Here is a 16,979-nt window from a genome sequence, read left to right on the forward strand (position 1 = left end):
ATTATGACAAGCTCGTCTAAACGAAGTATTTCTAGCAAAATTAGAATTACAAAAACTGGTATGGTATGGAATGTTTGAGGGTGGCGAGAGAGAATATGATGAGGCAATTTAAAAACAATTGATAAACATTTTACATAACCTACTCCATATAAAAATGAACTGCCATAGGGATCATCTTTCAGTTTCTCTCTCTCTCTTTTTTTCATCTTTATTTTCATTCAACAGAAACTATTAATAAACTTGTTTACTTACAACTATTTGTTTACTTGTTTGTTATTGTTTACTTGTACTGAAATAATCAGAATCAAATCAATTTTTGTCTTTTATTACACATAACATGTAACTTCTTAACATTCTTATATTTTTATATCAATCAAGAAACCAAGTAATGTTTTTTTTGTATTTACTGGTTGTATTAAATTTTTGTTCAAATTTAATTATAGTTCTACAGTTTCATTTTAGGTTTGGGAATTTTTATGTTACTTCGACTCAGAGCTCTTTTAATCCTAATAGGAGATAATCCATACATTTTTTGTTTCTTCCATTCTGTTACCATCATACATTGTCATACAGTCTGAATGGTGATCAAATTGAAAAAAAATACCTATACATACATGTAAATAAAAGTTTAGTGTACAAATTTCAATATAATGGCCCAATCTAAATTCTGGTAATCTTTTATGACAATGTTGTGTCAAAGATACAACTTTCTATTTAAAAAAAAATACATTTAAAGGTAAAGTATGTCTGACATAGCGAAGGAAAAAACAGCAATTGTTAATCTTAGTCAATCAGGTTTTTTGCATGCTAATTTAATCAAAACCACAACTACAATGGTTATAACGGAAGTGGATGTGTAAATGCTTATCAGAATGGGTTTTTTTGCTTCCTAATTTAATCAAAACTAGAATTTTTATCAGGCAGACCTCTTATTAAAAGGTCATATACATATACATACCAATTACATGTTTCATTACACTCCTGATAAACTGAAATAAACATGTGTCACAAACATCAAGTCATCAATTTAGTGTTGTTGTGTGTTCTAATTTTTCCTTATCATAGTTACTAGCTAGTCTATCAGCTAATGAAACTGTGCTAGATATATTGTATTGTTTATAAAATTTGTTGAAGATAATTTACTATTGTATGTAGTTGTGTACTGTTTACCAAAACACATTGAATCAATTATTCCGACTTTTACAGTTATTTTTGCTACATTTTTCTTGAGAAATATATTCCATTGCCGATCGATTAATCATACTTTTTAACACCTGACACATAAAGAAGGGTGTTAAGGTTTGGCAGCTATGTGTGTGTGTCTGTCTGTGTCACCGTAGGTCTTAAATGGGTGTACAGATTTAGATGTGTGTTTTTACTTAAAAAAGCAGGTTTTGTAGCGGTGAAAGGACATATTTTATCAATAGGCTCATCCATTTCATCTTATTATTCTAAATAAAGAATGTCTTGCTTTCAACTACAGGGGTGTCACATGCTCACATGCGAGTTGCTGACCCTATGAAATCCTGTTCACTCCTCCATTATGTATTTATGTTACCAATTTACTGGTTTTGACATTTTTAAGGTCATAAATTACCTATTTCGTGGTAAACTATTTATTTATTCTATGTTTAATAATTTATTTCTTTTGTTATTCTATACTTTTGTATGTTATAGTTTATCACGAATAAATGCGACGATTTCTGATTTTTTACCTATTTTATAACGTTTGCGTTTATTTTCTTGTTAAAACTAATATCTCTTTATCAGATAAGCAATAATTGCGTGATTGTTTGTTCCGGTGATTGCAAGGGGGCGTTATCTTTACTGCAGTAGCGTAAAGCTGCGAAACATAATGTTGTTTAAAGTTTTATCTCTATTTCATCATACCAGGGGGAGAGTCAACGTATAACTGTAGAAGTTTCCAAAATTGCCAAATTTCCATAGGAAAAACTTGTACAACTTTTCATATTTTGTATGGGGTCGAAATTTTCCATTCCAAAATGAAAGTTTCCTTTATTTTGTACATTTCCTTGCACATCTGTGGCCATGACAGTGTGATAATACGGTACCCACTGTACTGGATTTGAAAAAATATGAATTTAGGTACTTTTATGACGATTACAGCTAAAACTGTTTTGTCATTTCCCCCCAAAAAGTGTATTTCAAAATAAAAGTAACCTATGCCCACTTTCAGGGCAGCTAAGCTAAGCTTTATCTATGAATAATTTTATTAAAATCAGCTTTAAGTTGTGAAGCTGAGAGCGCTGGTGGCCTAGCGGTAAGAGCATGCGACTTGCAATCTGGACGTCGCGGGTTCAAACCCCGGTTCGTACCAATGAGTTTTTCAAAAGTTATGTACGAAACATCATTTGATATTTACCAGTCGCTTTTCTTAAAGGAAAACACCGTGAGGAACCCCGACTAATCCCAATAAGGCCCAGCTTACCTCTGGGTTGGAAGGTCAGATGGCAGTCGCTTTCGTAAAAACTAGTGCCTACGCCAATTGTCGGGATTAATTGCCAAACGGACCCCAGGCTCCCATGAGCCGTGGCAAAATGTTGGGAAAACGCGAGGAAGAAGAAGAGCTTACTTGTGAAGCGTTCCAAAGTAGAGTTTCTTAACTATTTTTGCATGATTTGCATTTATAATATTAACCCTTTATCAGGCTGACAGTTCAAAAATGACAATCGAATGTCAGTCTTATTCATTCATCCTATTGAACACATGTTTGAAGTGCCGTGTGTGGGAGATATATCTTCCTCGGCTTGATATAGGGTTAAGTATAGATGGATGTACGTGATCGAAAACTTATCGGTTTACGGTGTGTTGCAGGAGAAAGTCTGTGGAAAACCTGGTAATATCGTCTCAAGACGCCATCGGCCAGAGCATCAGCCAGGCCCTGACCTTCTCCGGAGTCATCACACAGCACACCAACCAGATCCTGCAGGAAACCAAGTAAGTACAGCCACAGAGTATATATCATCTGTGGATCTGGTGATACTCGTATCGTCACAAGACCTCATCAGAGCATCAGCCAGGCTCTGACCTCCGGGGTCATCGCACAGCACACCAACCAGATCCTGCAGGAAACCAAGTACAGCCCCAGATATAATATATCTGTAGACCTGTTGGTATCGCCACAAGACGCCATCAGAACATCAGCCAGGCTCTGACCTTGAGCCAGCATCAAGTAGATGGTGACGGCCAAGGTGGCCAAATTTACAATAACGCCTATTTTCTTCACTGTTATTCAAATAAAACCTATATAAAATTGTTAAGGCCGTCCCCTATCTGAATGGCCTCGCGCGTTCCAACTCCATCGACCCCCCTTCCTCTTTCTTCACCTTGACAACTTGAATTTGCACAAGCAAACAAATTATTGGGTCCGTTCAAAATCGGTAGACGTAATTGAAGTGTACATCATTATTCACTATTAGTTAAAGTTTCATGTCTAAGCGTTGTATAATAAGGGAAGGGAGCTTATACGGATTTTACCTCGAGAAAATGTTCACGGAAAAAATATTTACTTGTGATACGGTATGTTTTATGAAATATCGGTGTACTGAATTCAATTGTTTATACAACGTTCGATCATGCTATAGCGACGTAAAACAGCGAATTTGGCCTGGTAGCCCCTTAATGGAGTCTTTATTTAGAGGCACAAGTCTTTTGAATTACCTACACTTAAAAAAGACTCAGTAGAGGATTTGCCTCGGGACTTCAAAGAGCGCAGATTTTTGTAAAAACGAGCTAAGTACTTCAGAGTTAGACAGAGAACATTACCCTCCTTTACGTTGCGCTATTGGGTAAAAGTCCAGTTCTACATGTAATTACTAGTGGGTGTGATCGAAGCACACTATCAAATAATTACGTTAATGCGCTAAACGCACGTGTAGTGACGTACCCAAAAATGCCGGTGACTCATGCTGGGTGTAAACAACTGTCACGCAACTCGGAGTTCCCGAAGGCTAATTACTTTGGAGCATGGGAAAGGGAACCTTAGCGTAGCTGTGCTAAGGTCTATTTCTAAATGGTATCGTAGGCTACCATACCAACACTAACTGGAGTAGCCTTAGCCTTTCAGTAACTTACCTCTCTGTCAAAAACCATACAATGTGCAAAAACTCGTATAAAGATTTCTATGTGTGATATATTTGTTTGCGTCACAATGAGAATGTGTTAATTTTTATTCATATGTGTGTGTGTGTCTCTTCGTGTTTCTACACCTCTTTTTGCATTTGTGAGTAATCTTTTGCATGTGTGATTGCTTCACCTCCCCGCAAAATTCGGCAGACATTTTTGTACACAAATACGACTTATGTATAAAGCCACTCCAGTTATTGTATGCTTTCAGGCGATAGGGAACCTTATTATTGCTGTTTTAAAGTCTATTTTAGAGATAATGGTATCGTATCCTAATACATACCTATATTCACACTGTTAATAGTTATTAACAGTGGATATAGGAAAGGGAACCTTACGATAGCTGTGTTAGAGTATATTTTTTGAGAACGTTATTGTAAATTATCATAAGTGGGATATGGGAAAGTGGCCCTAATTGTTGCTTTCTTTAGGTCTGTTTTACAGATGATTTACATTTATCTATCTTGTTTACATCTTTATTTCGAAAGATCATACGTATGTGTAAAACATTTTAATCGTAGTTGGAATCCGTTTAAAACTTAATCAGAAATATTAACATACTTTATTAATTTTATTATTAACAAAACATAGAGTTAATGAAGAAGCCACCTCATTTGATTTATTAAATCACGGACAAAACGAAAAATCTAGTAATTTCCTTCAATCAATAAAAGCTAATTATTGATAGTGCTTCTATAAAAATAATTATTCAATGAACTTTATCAACAGATAACACAAACGTGCGATACGCCAATCTGTCTCGAGCAGTAACAGGTGATGTTCTATCCCTTTCATACCCTAGTGTCCTGTGAAGGACGTATTTAAGGCGACTCATAATGTCAAGGTCCACACCTTGAACGCCCCTGCCTTGAAAAATTCTAACTACTATATCTGTTTACAATATTTCACGAGAATTTGTTGATAATTGCGTTCTGTAGAGGAGAACATCCGGACATACGAAAGCAGTTTGCCCGAGGCAAAACGGAGGCCTTCGCTAACGCTTCGGTTATATCTAAAAATGTGATTTAAAAAAAAAAATAGTTTATAAACTGTTGATAATGATAAGATACTGGTTATCCTTCAAAAGAGCGAGATTAACCCCCTTATTCATAAACGTCTACTAAAGTTATGATGCCGCTAATAATCGTTTCCGACGTATGGGTATGAGGGAAAGGGACAAAAGATTATTAGCGGCTTCGTAACTTTAGTAGACGTTTATGAATAAGGGGTAACTCTTTAAAGCATATTTAGATGTTTGATGTGTGTTGTGTGGTGTTGACCTACGGCTAAAACGACCACACTGTAACATCATCTTTTTGTATCCTCTAAAGCAGAATATTTAGGACTTTAAAGCAGCAATGAGGCTTGAATCGTGTACTTTAAAATCTGGACCGTTAACGCATTCACTGCCACCGACGCATATATGCGTTGACCGTCATACAAGTTTGTTCCTAGGCCATGCCCCCTGGCAGTGAATGCGTTAAAGGGTTAAGAATTAATGAAGGTAAATTAATTTATTTGCATTATTCGCAATCTTATCTACTGAACTCCACTTTACGTGCATGGCGCTGCCTCGCCCACACAATGTAAAGTCCGTATTGGCTTGAAATAACTAGTCGCCTTAATGGATTAGATTAGCCAGGTATTCACGTCAGTGTAACAGTGTATGTTGGACTTCAAGCGGGAGTGTATCGAAATGATGCTCGAGGATTATTGCGTGCGGTTCACACAGTGGGATTCGGGGATCAATATTATGAGGTACAGTTTTAGACCTTAAAATTAGTGGGATAAGGTCTTTCTTGTGACAATTTGTTTGAATGAAAAATGAATGAAATTCTGGAATCACTAATGTGAGGTGCCGCTTTAGACCTTAATATGATTGATATAAGGTATTTTTATATAAAAGATCTGTGTGATTGTGATGTGTCAAAATGTTTGAATAGCATCGAGTGCGATTTATTCAATGGGATTCAGGAGTTACTATTATAAGGTACCGTTTCAGACCTTAACGTGATAACGATAAGTTATTTTTTGGAAAAAAGATGGATGATAAGCGTGTGATTATGTCAAATTGCCGCCATTAGTACATATTTTTATATTTTTGTGCAATCAAGTTGAAATAAAAATAAAATGATGCTCGAGTCGAGTATCGCGTGCGGTTCACTCAGTCGAATTCAGAGATCAGTATTAGAGAGAGTATATTTAGACCTTAATGTGATCGTGACAAGGTCTTTTATGGAAAGAAACTTGTGTGAATGTAATGCGTTAAAATGAAGCTTGAAGAATACCGCGGGCACTGGAAGTCAAATACCACTTTCGTAAGATACCGTTTTAGACCTTAATGTGATCGTGATAAGGTCTTTTTTGAAAACAGATTGTGATACATAACAACCCCCAATCCACATTAGGCTAGCGTGGGGACTATAGCCCGAGCCCTCTCGCGCATGAAACGAGGCCTGTGCCCAGCAGTGGGACGTATATAGGCTGAATTATTATTATTATTGTACAAAACATTTTGGCACATGTGTCAAAATTATACTTGATAACGTGCGATTTACTCTATAGGACTATCAAATACAACTATTGTAAGGTACCGTTTTTAGGGTTCCGTAGCCAAATGGCAAAAAACGGAACCCTTATAGATTCGTCATGTCCGTCTGTCTGTCCGTTTATTTGACCATAATGTGATCGTGACAAGGTTTTTTTTTGGACAAAAGATTGTAAAGTGTTACAATGGTGCTTGAAGAATACCGCGTGCAATTCACTTAGCAGGATTCAAATACCACTATTGTCAGGTAATGTTTTAGACCTACACGGCTACCACGAGTTGGCATTTAAGATTTACGTTAGCGACTGCGTGAATTCGATCGCATTCCCCCTCTATCGCACCAATACACCAGTGCGAGCGAGATGGACTGCGATCGAGTTTACGCATACGCAGTTAGTAACGCAAACGTCAAAAAAAAAAACAGGAGAATCCGTTCATTCTTAATGTCGGTACAGTCACCTGCAATAATATGTTACTCTTCGAACGCCGCAAATATATGTGGACACGCTCTTATGGCTAAGACTGTGTCAGATATTTTTTTTTTTTTTTTTTTTTCTTTTAGCAGTAACAAACAGTCATTCAATAACATTGAACAGTAGATTAAGCAGCAGTAAATTGACCTATAGTTTCCTTAATTTACATATCAAAATACGAAGCTAATGCACTTTTTGAATACAAAAATATCGTATATAAATGCAAACAATTTTTACAATACTTTAAACAAATATCTACAGCTTGCCTATATACAGTACAAGTTGATTAACACCTAAAAATAAAAGTGAACATCAAAGTCATGTGAAATTTAAGCTAAATAACAACCAAAGATGCATATATCTCAATTATTAGAAAAAATTTGCTTATTTAGGTATTCTTAATACATATCATGTGAATGCTTTTTTCAGTAAAGTAGTTGTACAGTTAAATATATCCACATCTGTGAGTTTTTCATTATTATTAAACAGTTTACAAACACGCTTAATAAATGCATTACTAGCATAACGAGTCCGACTGCGAGGAATAGAGAAAAGGTCTTTTTTGCGACACTGGCGCTCTCGTCTACGCGGAACTCTGAAACTTATTTTATGAAGCAAATTAGGGGCATCTAGTACTGAGTGAATAATTTTGAAAAGCAAGACAGATTTTTGCGGCCTGCGTTGTGTAACTTTGCAGCTGAATGTACACAGTTTAAAATATTAATTATACCTAAGCTATTAAATTATATCGACACATACGGTTTGTTTCTCGAAGGGCGATTATCGTCTCGCCTTTGACATTTTATTGTAAACAAAATCGATCGAATACTCATCTTTACCCTCCGCTCCCTAAGTATCGTATGGCGTAATCGTAGACGAGTTTTTAATTTTCGTATGAATGTTAACTGTTTACTTAGGCATTGTTTACTTAACCCCCTTATTCATAAACGTGTACTAAAGTTACGATGCCGCTGATCATCGTTTGTCCCTTTCCATCATACCAATACGTCGGAAAGGGACAAACGATGATCAGCGGCATCGGCATCGTAACTTTAGTACACGTTTATAAGGGGGTTAGTATGTAAACTTAGGCGAACTACGGTCGTAGTCTTATGCTATAGGTAACATATACGCGGTGCCCGTGAGCATTACGAGAGATTTTAACATTATATTCCTGTACCCCTAGTGTAAATAAATTCGATTTCGAAACGTGACGTACGCGTTTGCGTTTAGTCTCATTTTGTATTGGATTTAGAAAGAGCGCGCCAAGCGGGACGTTTTGGAAACTCAAAATCCTATACAAAATGAGACTTAACGCAAACGCGTTCGTCACGTTATGATGTCGATCAAATTTACAGTAGGGGTACTGATCATATTTAAAGACTAAAATGCCCTATAAACTTTGGATTCGCGTAATTTCAGAGTTAAAGCCACTAACAAAATAAAATACATTTTTATTGTTACTTGATGCAAAACGCCTTTTTGATGGCAATGTTGCCACTATGGGACCTAGTCCATATATCCTTATTGATAGATGTCAAAAAGTGACAAGTATCACATTGCAAAAAATGGTTTTACAAAAAAAAAGTTCATATTTTTTTGAGTTACAGTTTTACAAATAGCGTTTACATTTTATGTATAAATATATACTTACAAAAAAAAACGAAAACAAAAAACTTTTTTTTGTGAAATTGACCTAAACTCATATAACATATTTTCCTTCTTTTGTCATTAGAAATGCGTGGTTAAAATCTCTCGGGTTCCTTGTATAGCTATTAAATAAAATAAAAAACCCTACGCTATGTGCCAAAAAAAAACACATTTCATGCCAAAAATACGTTACATGATTTTGGAAAAGATCTCTTAAACTGCTAGCTCGATTTCTATCAAACACAGCTAATAACTGGAACAAGGAAACTCGCTATCACGTAAAAAAAACACATCTAAATTGGTCCATCCGTTGGAGAGCTACGATGCCACAGACACATATTGACGTCAAATATATAACTCCCCTCTTTTGCGTCGGGGGTTAAAAATAATTGGAAGACTGATAAGTACTTCATGTATCTACCGCGTTGCAATTCAGGTGCTGCCACTGAGATGATCGACTTTCTAAATCGGGCGATAAAGTGTTGCAAAACAGAACGTTGCGATTGCGACATCGGTGCTACGCCGTCGCCGTCGGTATGGACATTGCCTTGGTAAAATAACGTGTAATTTGGGTGTTTTGAGAGTACAGCGTCTTGAAATACTTGTAGTAGGTATCTTAATAGCGAAGCGCGCGAAATTATTTGACGCTCAATTGCTTAGGACGAGCTTGTACAACATGGTTCAACTTTTGCTTGCTCGTCTACCATGCCAAACATTGTCTGGTTTGAAAAAAACAGTGGTTCCCTACTATACAGCTGTCTATATATTATCCCCCTTATTCATAAACGTCTACTAAAGTTGACAAGCCGCTAATAATTGTTTGTCCCTTTCCGACGTATTGGTATGATGGAAAGGGACAAACTATTATTAGCGGCTTGTCAACTTTAGTAGATGTTTATAAATAAGGGGGTATGTATTTATTCGTAATTTGACCATTTGTTTGACATGCTTATAATGCTTAATCCATTTATTAAGTTTAATAACGCATTGTCTACGAATCCCAGCCCTATTAATAGTCGACTAAATGTAAACAAAGCGATGGACCTACTTGATGTTATCGGTCGGTGATTATGTATCTAATCGATTTTCACCTTAATTCATTATGTTCGTCATAATGTGGTATATAAAAGCTATTGATTGACGTCCAAAATGTATGACAGATAATATTTATTATTTTATGTGTATATTTGTTTAGGAGCCTGAAAGATGGAGGATGGATGAAATGGCGACAGGTCACGGGAACAATTTGTGACGCCCGGATGCCCCTCCGACTGAAGGGTAAAATTTATAAAGCCATCATAAGACCTGTCGTCATGTATGGATCAGAGTGTTGGCCCTAAAAGTGACGGATGAAAAGAGATTGCACGTAGCGGAAATGAGAATGTTAAGATGGATGTGTGGTGTGACAAGAATGGATAGGATAAGGAATAAGTATATAAGAGGAAGCCTGAAAGTTGCACCCATAATAGATAAAATAAGACATAAGTACATACTAGTTATGTACAGAATGTAGCATTAGTTTATGAGACTGCTAGTTTAACAGTGCAGACGCGGTTTATTTATTTAGTATAAATTTTATTTTGACACTTGGAGAGACTTTACACCTCCAAATTTTATTAGTATTAGTACTCTGACATTGGGGACCTTTTACATCTCCAGATTTAATGTGTTTTTAACCATAGAGACTATACATCTCTATTGTATTGTATTAATTATTTATTTTAAGATTATTATAATGTAATGTTTACCCAGGTATTGGCTGTTGTTTATTAAAAAGAAAGAAGATAAATTAAAATATCGTGGTGACCGCTCTACAGAATTACTACATACATTTTTGGGGTATCCTCTAAACTAAAATACAATCTGCAGAATGGTGTGCAGAATTGTATTTATAAATGTTGTTATGTATTTTTCATGTCACTATATGATGTTACTATAAATGTTGTATTGACTTGTAAAAGAGCCCTTGAGGCCTACTTGCAGAATAAATTTTTGAATTTTGAAGAGCGAATCGCCTAGCATGGTATGGGCATGTGATGCGGAGGGATGAAAGTCATGTGACGAGAAAGGTATTACGAATGAATGTGGAGGGATGGAACGGGAGAGGAAAACCTAGGAAAAGGTGGATGGATTGTGTGAGAGATGACATGAAACGAACGAAAGTGAATGATGAGATGACGGGTGACAGAAAGATATGGAAGAAAAAGACATGCTGCGCCGACCCCAAATGAATGGGATAAGGGCAAGCGAATGATGATTTGTTTAGGAGCCTGAAAGATCATATCAGCTCCGTTAGGCATCTACATTGCACACACTACAACAGTTTGAAGACTTATAAAAATAACAATGGCAGTAATTTAGTGCCATTGTCATCACTCCTCATCTTCAGTGCTTTCTCCGATCGTTTCTTTATTACTTATAGAATCCCAGAGTTCCTTTGGCTATTTAGCTAACCCTTTTCCTGCATTAGGTTTCAACAAACTGCTGCCACCTGAACCGCTCATGCAAAGTATAGCTGGTTGTTGTTGGGCTCTGTCTCATTTGGGCAAGATGTCATTTTTCACTGTGGCTTGTGGCAGTCATTGCCACAAACCTGAAATTTGAATTTGAAACCACGACTTCCGTTTTTATCGCATTTCCTTCTATCGCTCACCATTTAAGACACATCCGGAAACCGAAGGAAATCTAAAAACAAAAAGATTTTCATAATCGTAGATATATATTTTCATGATCAGTATATAGTAGAGGTACGAGTATTAGTCGGATTAATTAAATGATATTATAGTAATGATTTTATTCATTATTTTCAGAAACCTGTCACGTTCGCCATCTCCATCTTTACGGAATCCTGACGCCGAACAGCTAGAAAATGACAAGGTAAGATAACATCTTGCCCGTGTTTATTAGTGTACCTAATAGCTTAGCTACAGCATGATGGGTGTAAATTGAACCTTACGATTAATAATCGTATACTAATATGTATAGATCTATACATATTAGTATAAGAAAGGATCTCACTATTAGAAGGCTGTACTTTTTAGGATTCCGTAGCCAAATGGCAAAAAACGGAACCCTTATAGATTCGTCATGTCCGTCTGTCTGTCCGATTATGTCACAGCCACTTTTTTATACTTTAAAGTTTGCCTTTAAATGAAAAGAAAATCTTTATTTTTAGGCAACTATTGGTCCATAGAAACTAGCATACTTTATTAAAGAATATATCTTAAAACTAAAAACGCACAATTATAGCTGCGATGCAGGTTGCAACCTCGCAGTGTCAGGGTGCCGGCCGTGGAACCGCCGTAACTTGACAGTCTTCGGTCAAAACTTCTCCTCGGTAAAAAATACTAGATATAAACTATACTGTTATAAGTATTTCGCCGGTATATAGCATTATTATAGCGGCGAATCAAATAAATAGTCACTAGAGCCAGTTTGACTTTCCTTCTCTTCATATGCTGTAGAAGAATTACTCATCTATCAGATAATTATAATGAAGTTCTTTGCCACGGACGGAGGCGCCGTTGGCAAAGGTATATTTTATTAATATGTGTGGGCCTGGCCCGCCCCATATAATAAACGCAAAAGGATTTATTTCTCGGCGTCTTATAGAAACGTGGTGGTGCCCGAAAGCGGTGGTGGCCGAGTGGATATGACGTCCGACTTTCAATCCGAAGGTCGTGGGTTCAAATCCTGGCTCGTACCAATGAGTTTTTCGGAACTTATGTACGAAATGTCATTTGATATTTACCACTATCTTTTCGGTGAAGGAAAACATCGTGAGGAAACCTGCACACATCTGCGAAGAAATTCAACAAAGGTGTATGTGAAGTCCCCAATCCGCATTGGGCTAGCGTGGGGACTATAGCCCGAGCCCTCTTGCACATGAGAGGAGGCCTGTGCCCAGCAGTGGGACGTATATAGGCTGAATTATTAATATATTATTATTATATAGAAACGTGGGGCCTGCGCCGCCCTTCGCAGCCCGCCCCGAGCCATGGCCCCCTTGGCCCTAAGGGAAAATACGCCTCTGGCCGTTGGCACTCTACAATATTAGATCTGTGTAAAATCATTATAGAAACAAATAGGAAGACAGGACGGAAAACCTTAAAACTTTCTTGTCTTACTGGGGTCAAAGTTCGAAAAATGTGATGGGGTGGAGATTTTGTATTAGATGAAATTTAGTTATTAATTTTTCTCATTTGAAATATAAGCTACAGCTCGAAAGACATGCAAAAGCATTTTTTAATAGCCTATTTGAGTGTCCCTCTGCTGGGCAAAGGCCTCTCCCCTTGATTTCCACGACTCACAATTTGGCGTTTCCTCCGGCCAGTTGTTCAGGAAGCTGTCCAGGTCATCCCGCCATCTCCGTCTGGGCCTGCCCCGTCCACGTCCCTCTACCGGCATCCACTTGGTGGCTATGCTAGACCACCGGATGCATGCGGTAGACGTGACCGGCCCAGTCCCATTTTAGCCTAGCGGTTTTCTCGCCTACGTTAAGCATTTTTTTTTTATTTAATAGAAAACACAAGTACAAGCGTGACAGAGTGGTCAGAAAAAAGACAACCAAAAAAATGTTGACCTACTTATTGTATTCGTAACGTCGAGAACGCATTATGCGTACTACACATTAGTGAATTGTTGCGTGTAAATATAATGAGCGCTCTTCTATTAGTAATTCAGAGGACGAGGCCAAGAGCTGCAAAGTCCGTGAAATATTAGTGTTATTGATTACAGTATGCTGAATGATTTAATTTGGCTCGCAAATTTTGGTAATTTTTATTGTATGCAGGCTTTTATCGCTGATTTTACTTTTTAATGCCGGCTGTACACACTTGTTGAGGGACCCCGAGACCGAGAACGAGTGTGTACAAACTGGTCCCTTTCCGTCTTGTTTCGGCACCGATTACCCAATCGGTTTCTTGCCAAAGATTTCAAAAGTAAAGATAGGCCTGTTCTTATAATTTCGACCGAACATTCTGGTTTGTTGTGCCTCGGTGGAATGCTACAGCGCGATTGGTTGATGAGTTCGCATCATGCGCGCTATTGGTCGCAACTAGTTGCGTTGGACTGCACGCTTGGCTCGCTCGGATCACCGCTGTGCTGGCACCATTCTTGGTGCCCGTAAGGCCCGCCTTACGAAGTAATATGTAAGCTAATTTTCTTGCCAAGACTCGGCGAGAGGCTTTCGACAAGTGTGTACAGACGGCATAAGAGTTTTTGTATTGTACTTTTCTTTCAACAGTCATTTCTACTGCTCATTAAGATGATTCTAACAAACACAACGGTTACTTGTATTTATCATCTATTTGTTAAATAAAACCTTGTAATCATAATTTAAGTTATATAAGAAGAGATTCTTCTATTTCTGATGATTAATATAAATAATAATACATTTTTGAACAAATTACTATATTCAGTCACGTAAAAATATATCACTGTCACAAATTAATGATAGGTTTTAAATTTTAATTGCAGGTATAGTATTATACTCATTATAATGTCATTAAACATGTTTGCACCAATTAAAATCCATCCGTTATTCAAGAATAAGACGTTCTGTTGATCATTATATAATTATTATTATAATTATTATTTGTTGATTATTATTAGTTAGTTAGTTAGTGCTTCTGGGCATTTTCCGCAAATCGACATCCATTGTGCCTATTTTGCGTGAAACGAGGTAGCGCTACTCTAACCATCCCAGCTCCTCCACGAAGCCTAGCAAAGTTTTCAGGTTGCTAATTGCCTCTCCTAGTGTGCACGGAGTCCCTAGGTATTTGTTCCTGTATACTTCAACCTGTTTACAGTCTAGGACAATGTGTTTTGTTGTTTCCCCTTCTTCCATGCACGCTCTGCACATGGGGCTGTCTGTTTTACCCATATTGTATAGGTGGTTGTTTAGTGTGTTATATCATCATTATAAGATATGTTTGACAGTATTTCCCTGTAAAGTAGGTAATTTATAAATAGTATGAATAAATACTATTGGACAATCTTAAACTAATCGACTAAAACTAAACCTCCAAATCAGTCAATAAGGCGTGTGGCTAATAGGTAGTAGGTACCTAGTAAAAGTTGCAAGTGTTTTGCGAAAGTGACTGCCATCAGATCCCTAAAGGAGGAAACTAGGCTAAACTATAAAAAATTGCTATGAGCCAAGGTTCAAACCTGCGATCTTAGGTCTGAAAGTCTTTACGTTACCACTAGCATAGCAAACAGATTAAAAATAAGATCCTTTATTCCAGGATGGAGCCCCCGACTCGGTGTCCCTCGGCAGCGTCAGCGAGCTTTCCCTCCCTGCGGCCGTTGCGCTGCGGAGCGAACAGAGGGTAAGAACAAATACTATCATGAAAATATACTTACCCTCGCTGTGATGATCAAAACTGCTTTATCTTTAACGAGTCAGCTTCTTCGCAAAAAAAATAAAAGAAGGTATTCTGTACTCGGTAGCTAACTCGTTGAACGTCACGCTTGTCGTGCGCGGCTCGTCATCGTGAACGTTTCCGAAGTGCACGAAGGTTGATACTGGGCTGTTAATTAAGTATTTATGATCATAAATAGCGACTTAATCGGCTTTATATTGTATTACTGTTTTCTAATTAAGTGGAAAGGGGAGGAAGGGGCCGCTTCTCAATACAAACGTAGTCCCCATTTTCCTCTCTGGATATTGAGATTATGCAAAATATTTTTACATTGATGTATATTAACCATACTCCTACGTTTGATTTTTTAAATATTTTTGATTATTGTAAAAATTATGAGCGGAAAACAGATTTCATACAAAGTTTTAAATGCTCCTAAATTTTATAATAATTAAAAACTCGAAATCGAACGTAGGGGGCACAGCTGAGATTGATATACAACAAATTGTGTCAAAATATTTTCAATGATGTTAATATCCACAGAGGAAAATGAGGACTACGTTTGTATGAAAAGGCGATTTTGCTCGGGTTTGCACTTTCGTCTCAAAGAAAACAAGTAGGTTGTTACCAAAATGAGCACTTCAATGTGACACATGAACAGATCTGCATGTTGCATAACTTGCTTACAATGTACGCTTAATTAATTTTTCTCAAACTTGCTATGAAATGATGACATGACTTACGTCATATTAGGTCCGGAAATACTACATATCAAGTGCGATGAGTGAAGATGATATGTAAAGGAATTTCGTACTGCCTTACACACCTAGGACTGTAAAGCAACCTTCTTTTGTTTTTAACGTCAAATTGTGACACAACGTTTTGATATCCAACCATCAACTAGCTTCTACCATCAGTTAGCTTGGTACGGTGATTTGTTGTGCATATTCGTTGCTAAGCAACGGCAGTGGCGCATCGCGCCGGCGCGCGGACTTCGCGCGTAAGGTTGTACACCGCTGGTAGAGTGGCGAGCCGAGTAGGTCGCCACAAAACAAATTGACTACAATTTTTTGTTTTAATTGCAAGTTTGAGAAAAGCACTGTACATATCTCGGCGAGAAACGGGGTTGCTGGCCGCGTATCTCTATCCGTATATATCTACTTGGCCTGCAACCCTATGTTTCTCGGCCTCTATAGTAATGTACTATTTAACAAGCAGCACTGCCTTGGGTGAGACCCTAGACCCATATGGTGGGAAAATTTGTTGCAAATGGATGAGGTCTTGGTGGCTCAGATGGCAGAGCGCTGGAGTATCGATCCAGAGGCCGTGAGTTCAAGTCTCACCTAAGGCAGTAATTTTTCCACTTTTAAATTTATTCTAAGCTTAATGTACGCTTATATTTAAATATCTATAAAGGCGATAAAATATTCCGTATGTTTATCTCTTGTGTTCTACCGTTGCTTTAGAATGTCCTAAATTTCGCAGTGCATTGGTATATACTGTAATGCTGTGTAATTTTGTTGTTGAAAAAAAAAAAAAAAATGTTTGTGCCCGTGTGACATAACCTACACCTGCCTATACTTGAGTAGTTTATACCCACTTTATCCGTTACATGCTATGTTTTTAACCGACTTCAAGATATCAAAAGGAGGAGGTTATCAATTCGGTTGTTATTTTTTTTTAAAGTTTGTTACTCCATAACTCCGTCATTTCTGAACCGACTATGAAAATTATTTTTTTGTTTGAATTTATATATATACAGATTGGTCCCGTTTTTGTCAAAACTCAGTTCTGATG

General features: G+C 37.3%; 1 protein-coding gene across 2 annotated transcripts in view; it reads left to right on the forward strand.

The window, feature by feature from the left end:
- The window catches only part of LOC133522601 (protein Aster-B-like), a 58,460-nt gene that overhangs the window by 2,019 nt on the left and 39,462 nt on the right, over positions 1-16,979 (forward strand). For both annotated transcript variants that reach the window (XM_061857960.1, XM_061857961.1), the window contains exons 2-4: positions 2,836-2,958; positions 11,628-11,694; positions 15,066-15,149. In XM_061857960.1, coding sequence (XP_061713944.1) covers positions 2,836-2,958; positions 11,628-11,694; positions 15,066-15,149 — 274 coding nt within the window. The remainder of the gene's footprint in view (positions 1-2,835; positions 2,959-11,627; positions 11,695-15,065; positions 15,150-16,979) is intronic.

Source organism: Cydia pomonella, chromosome 11, assembly GCF_033807575.1.
Source record: "Cydia pomonella isolate Wapato2018A chromosome 11, ilCydPomo1, whole genome shotgun sequence".
In the NCBI taxonomy this organism is placed as follows: Eukaryota; Metazoa; Arthropoda; class Insecta; order Lepidoptera; family Tortricidae; genus Cydia; species Cydia pomonella.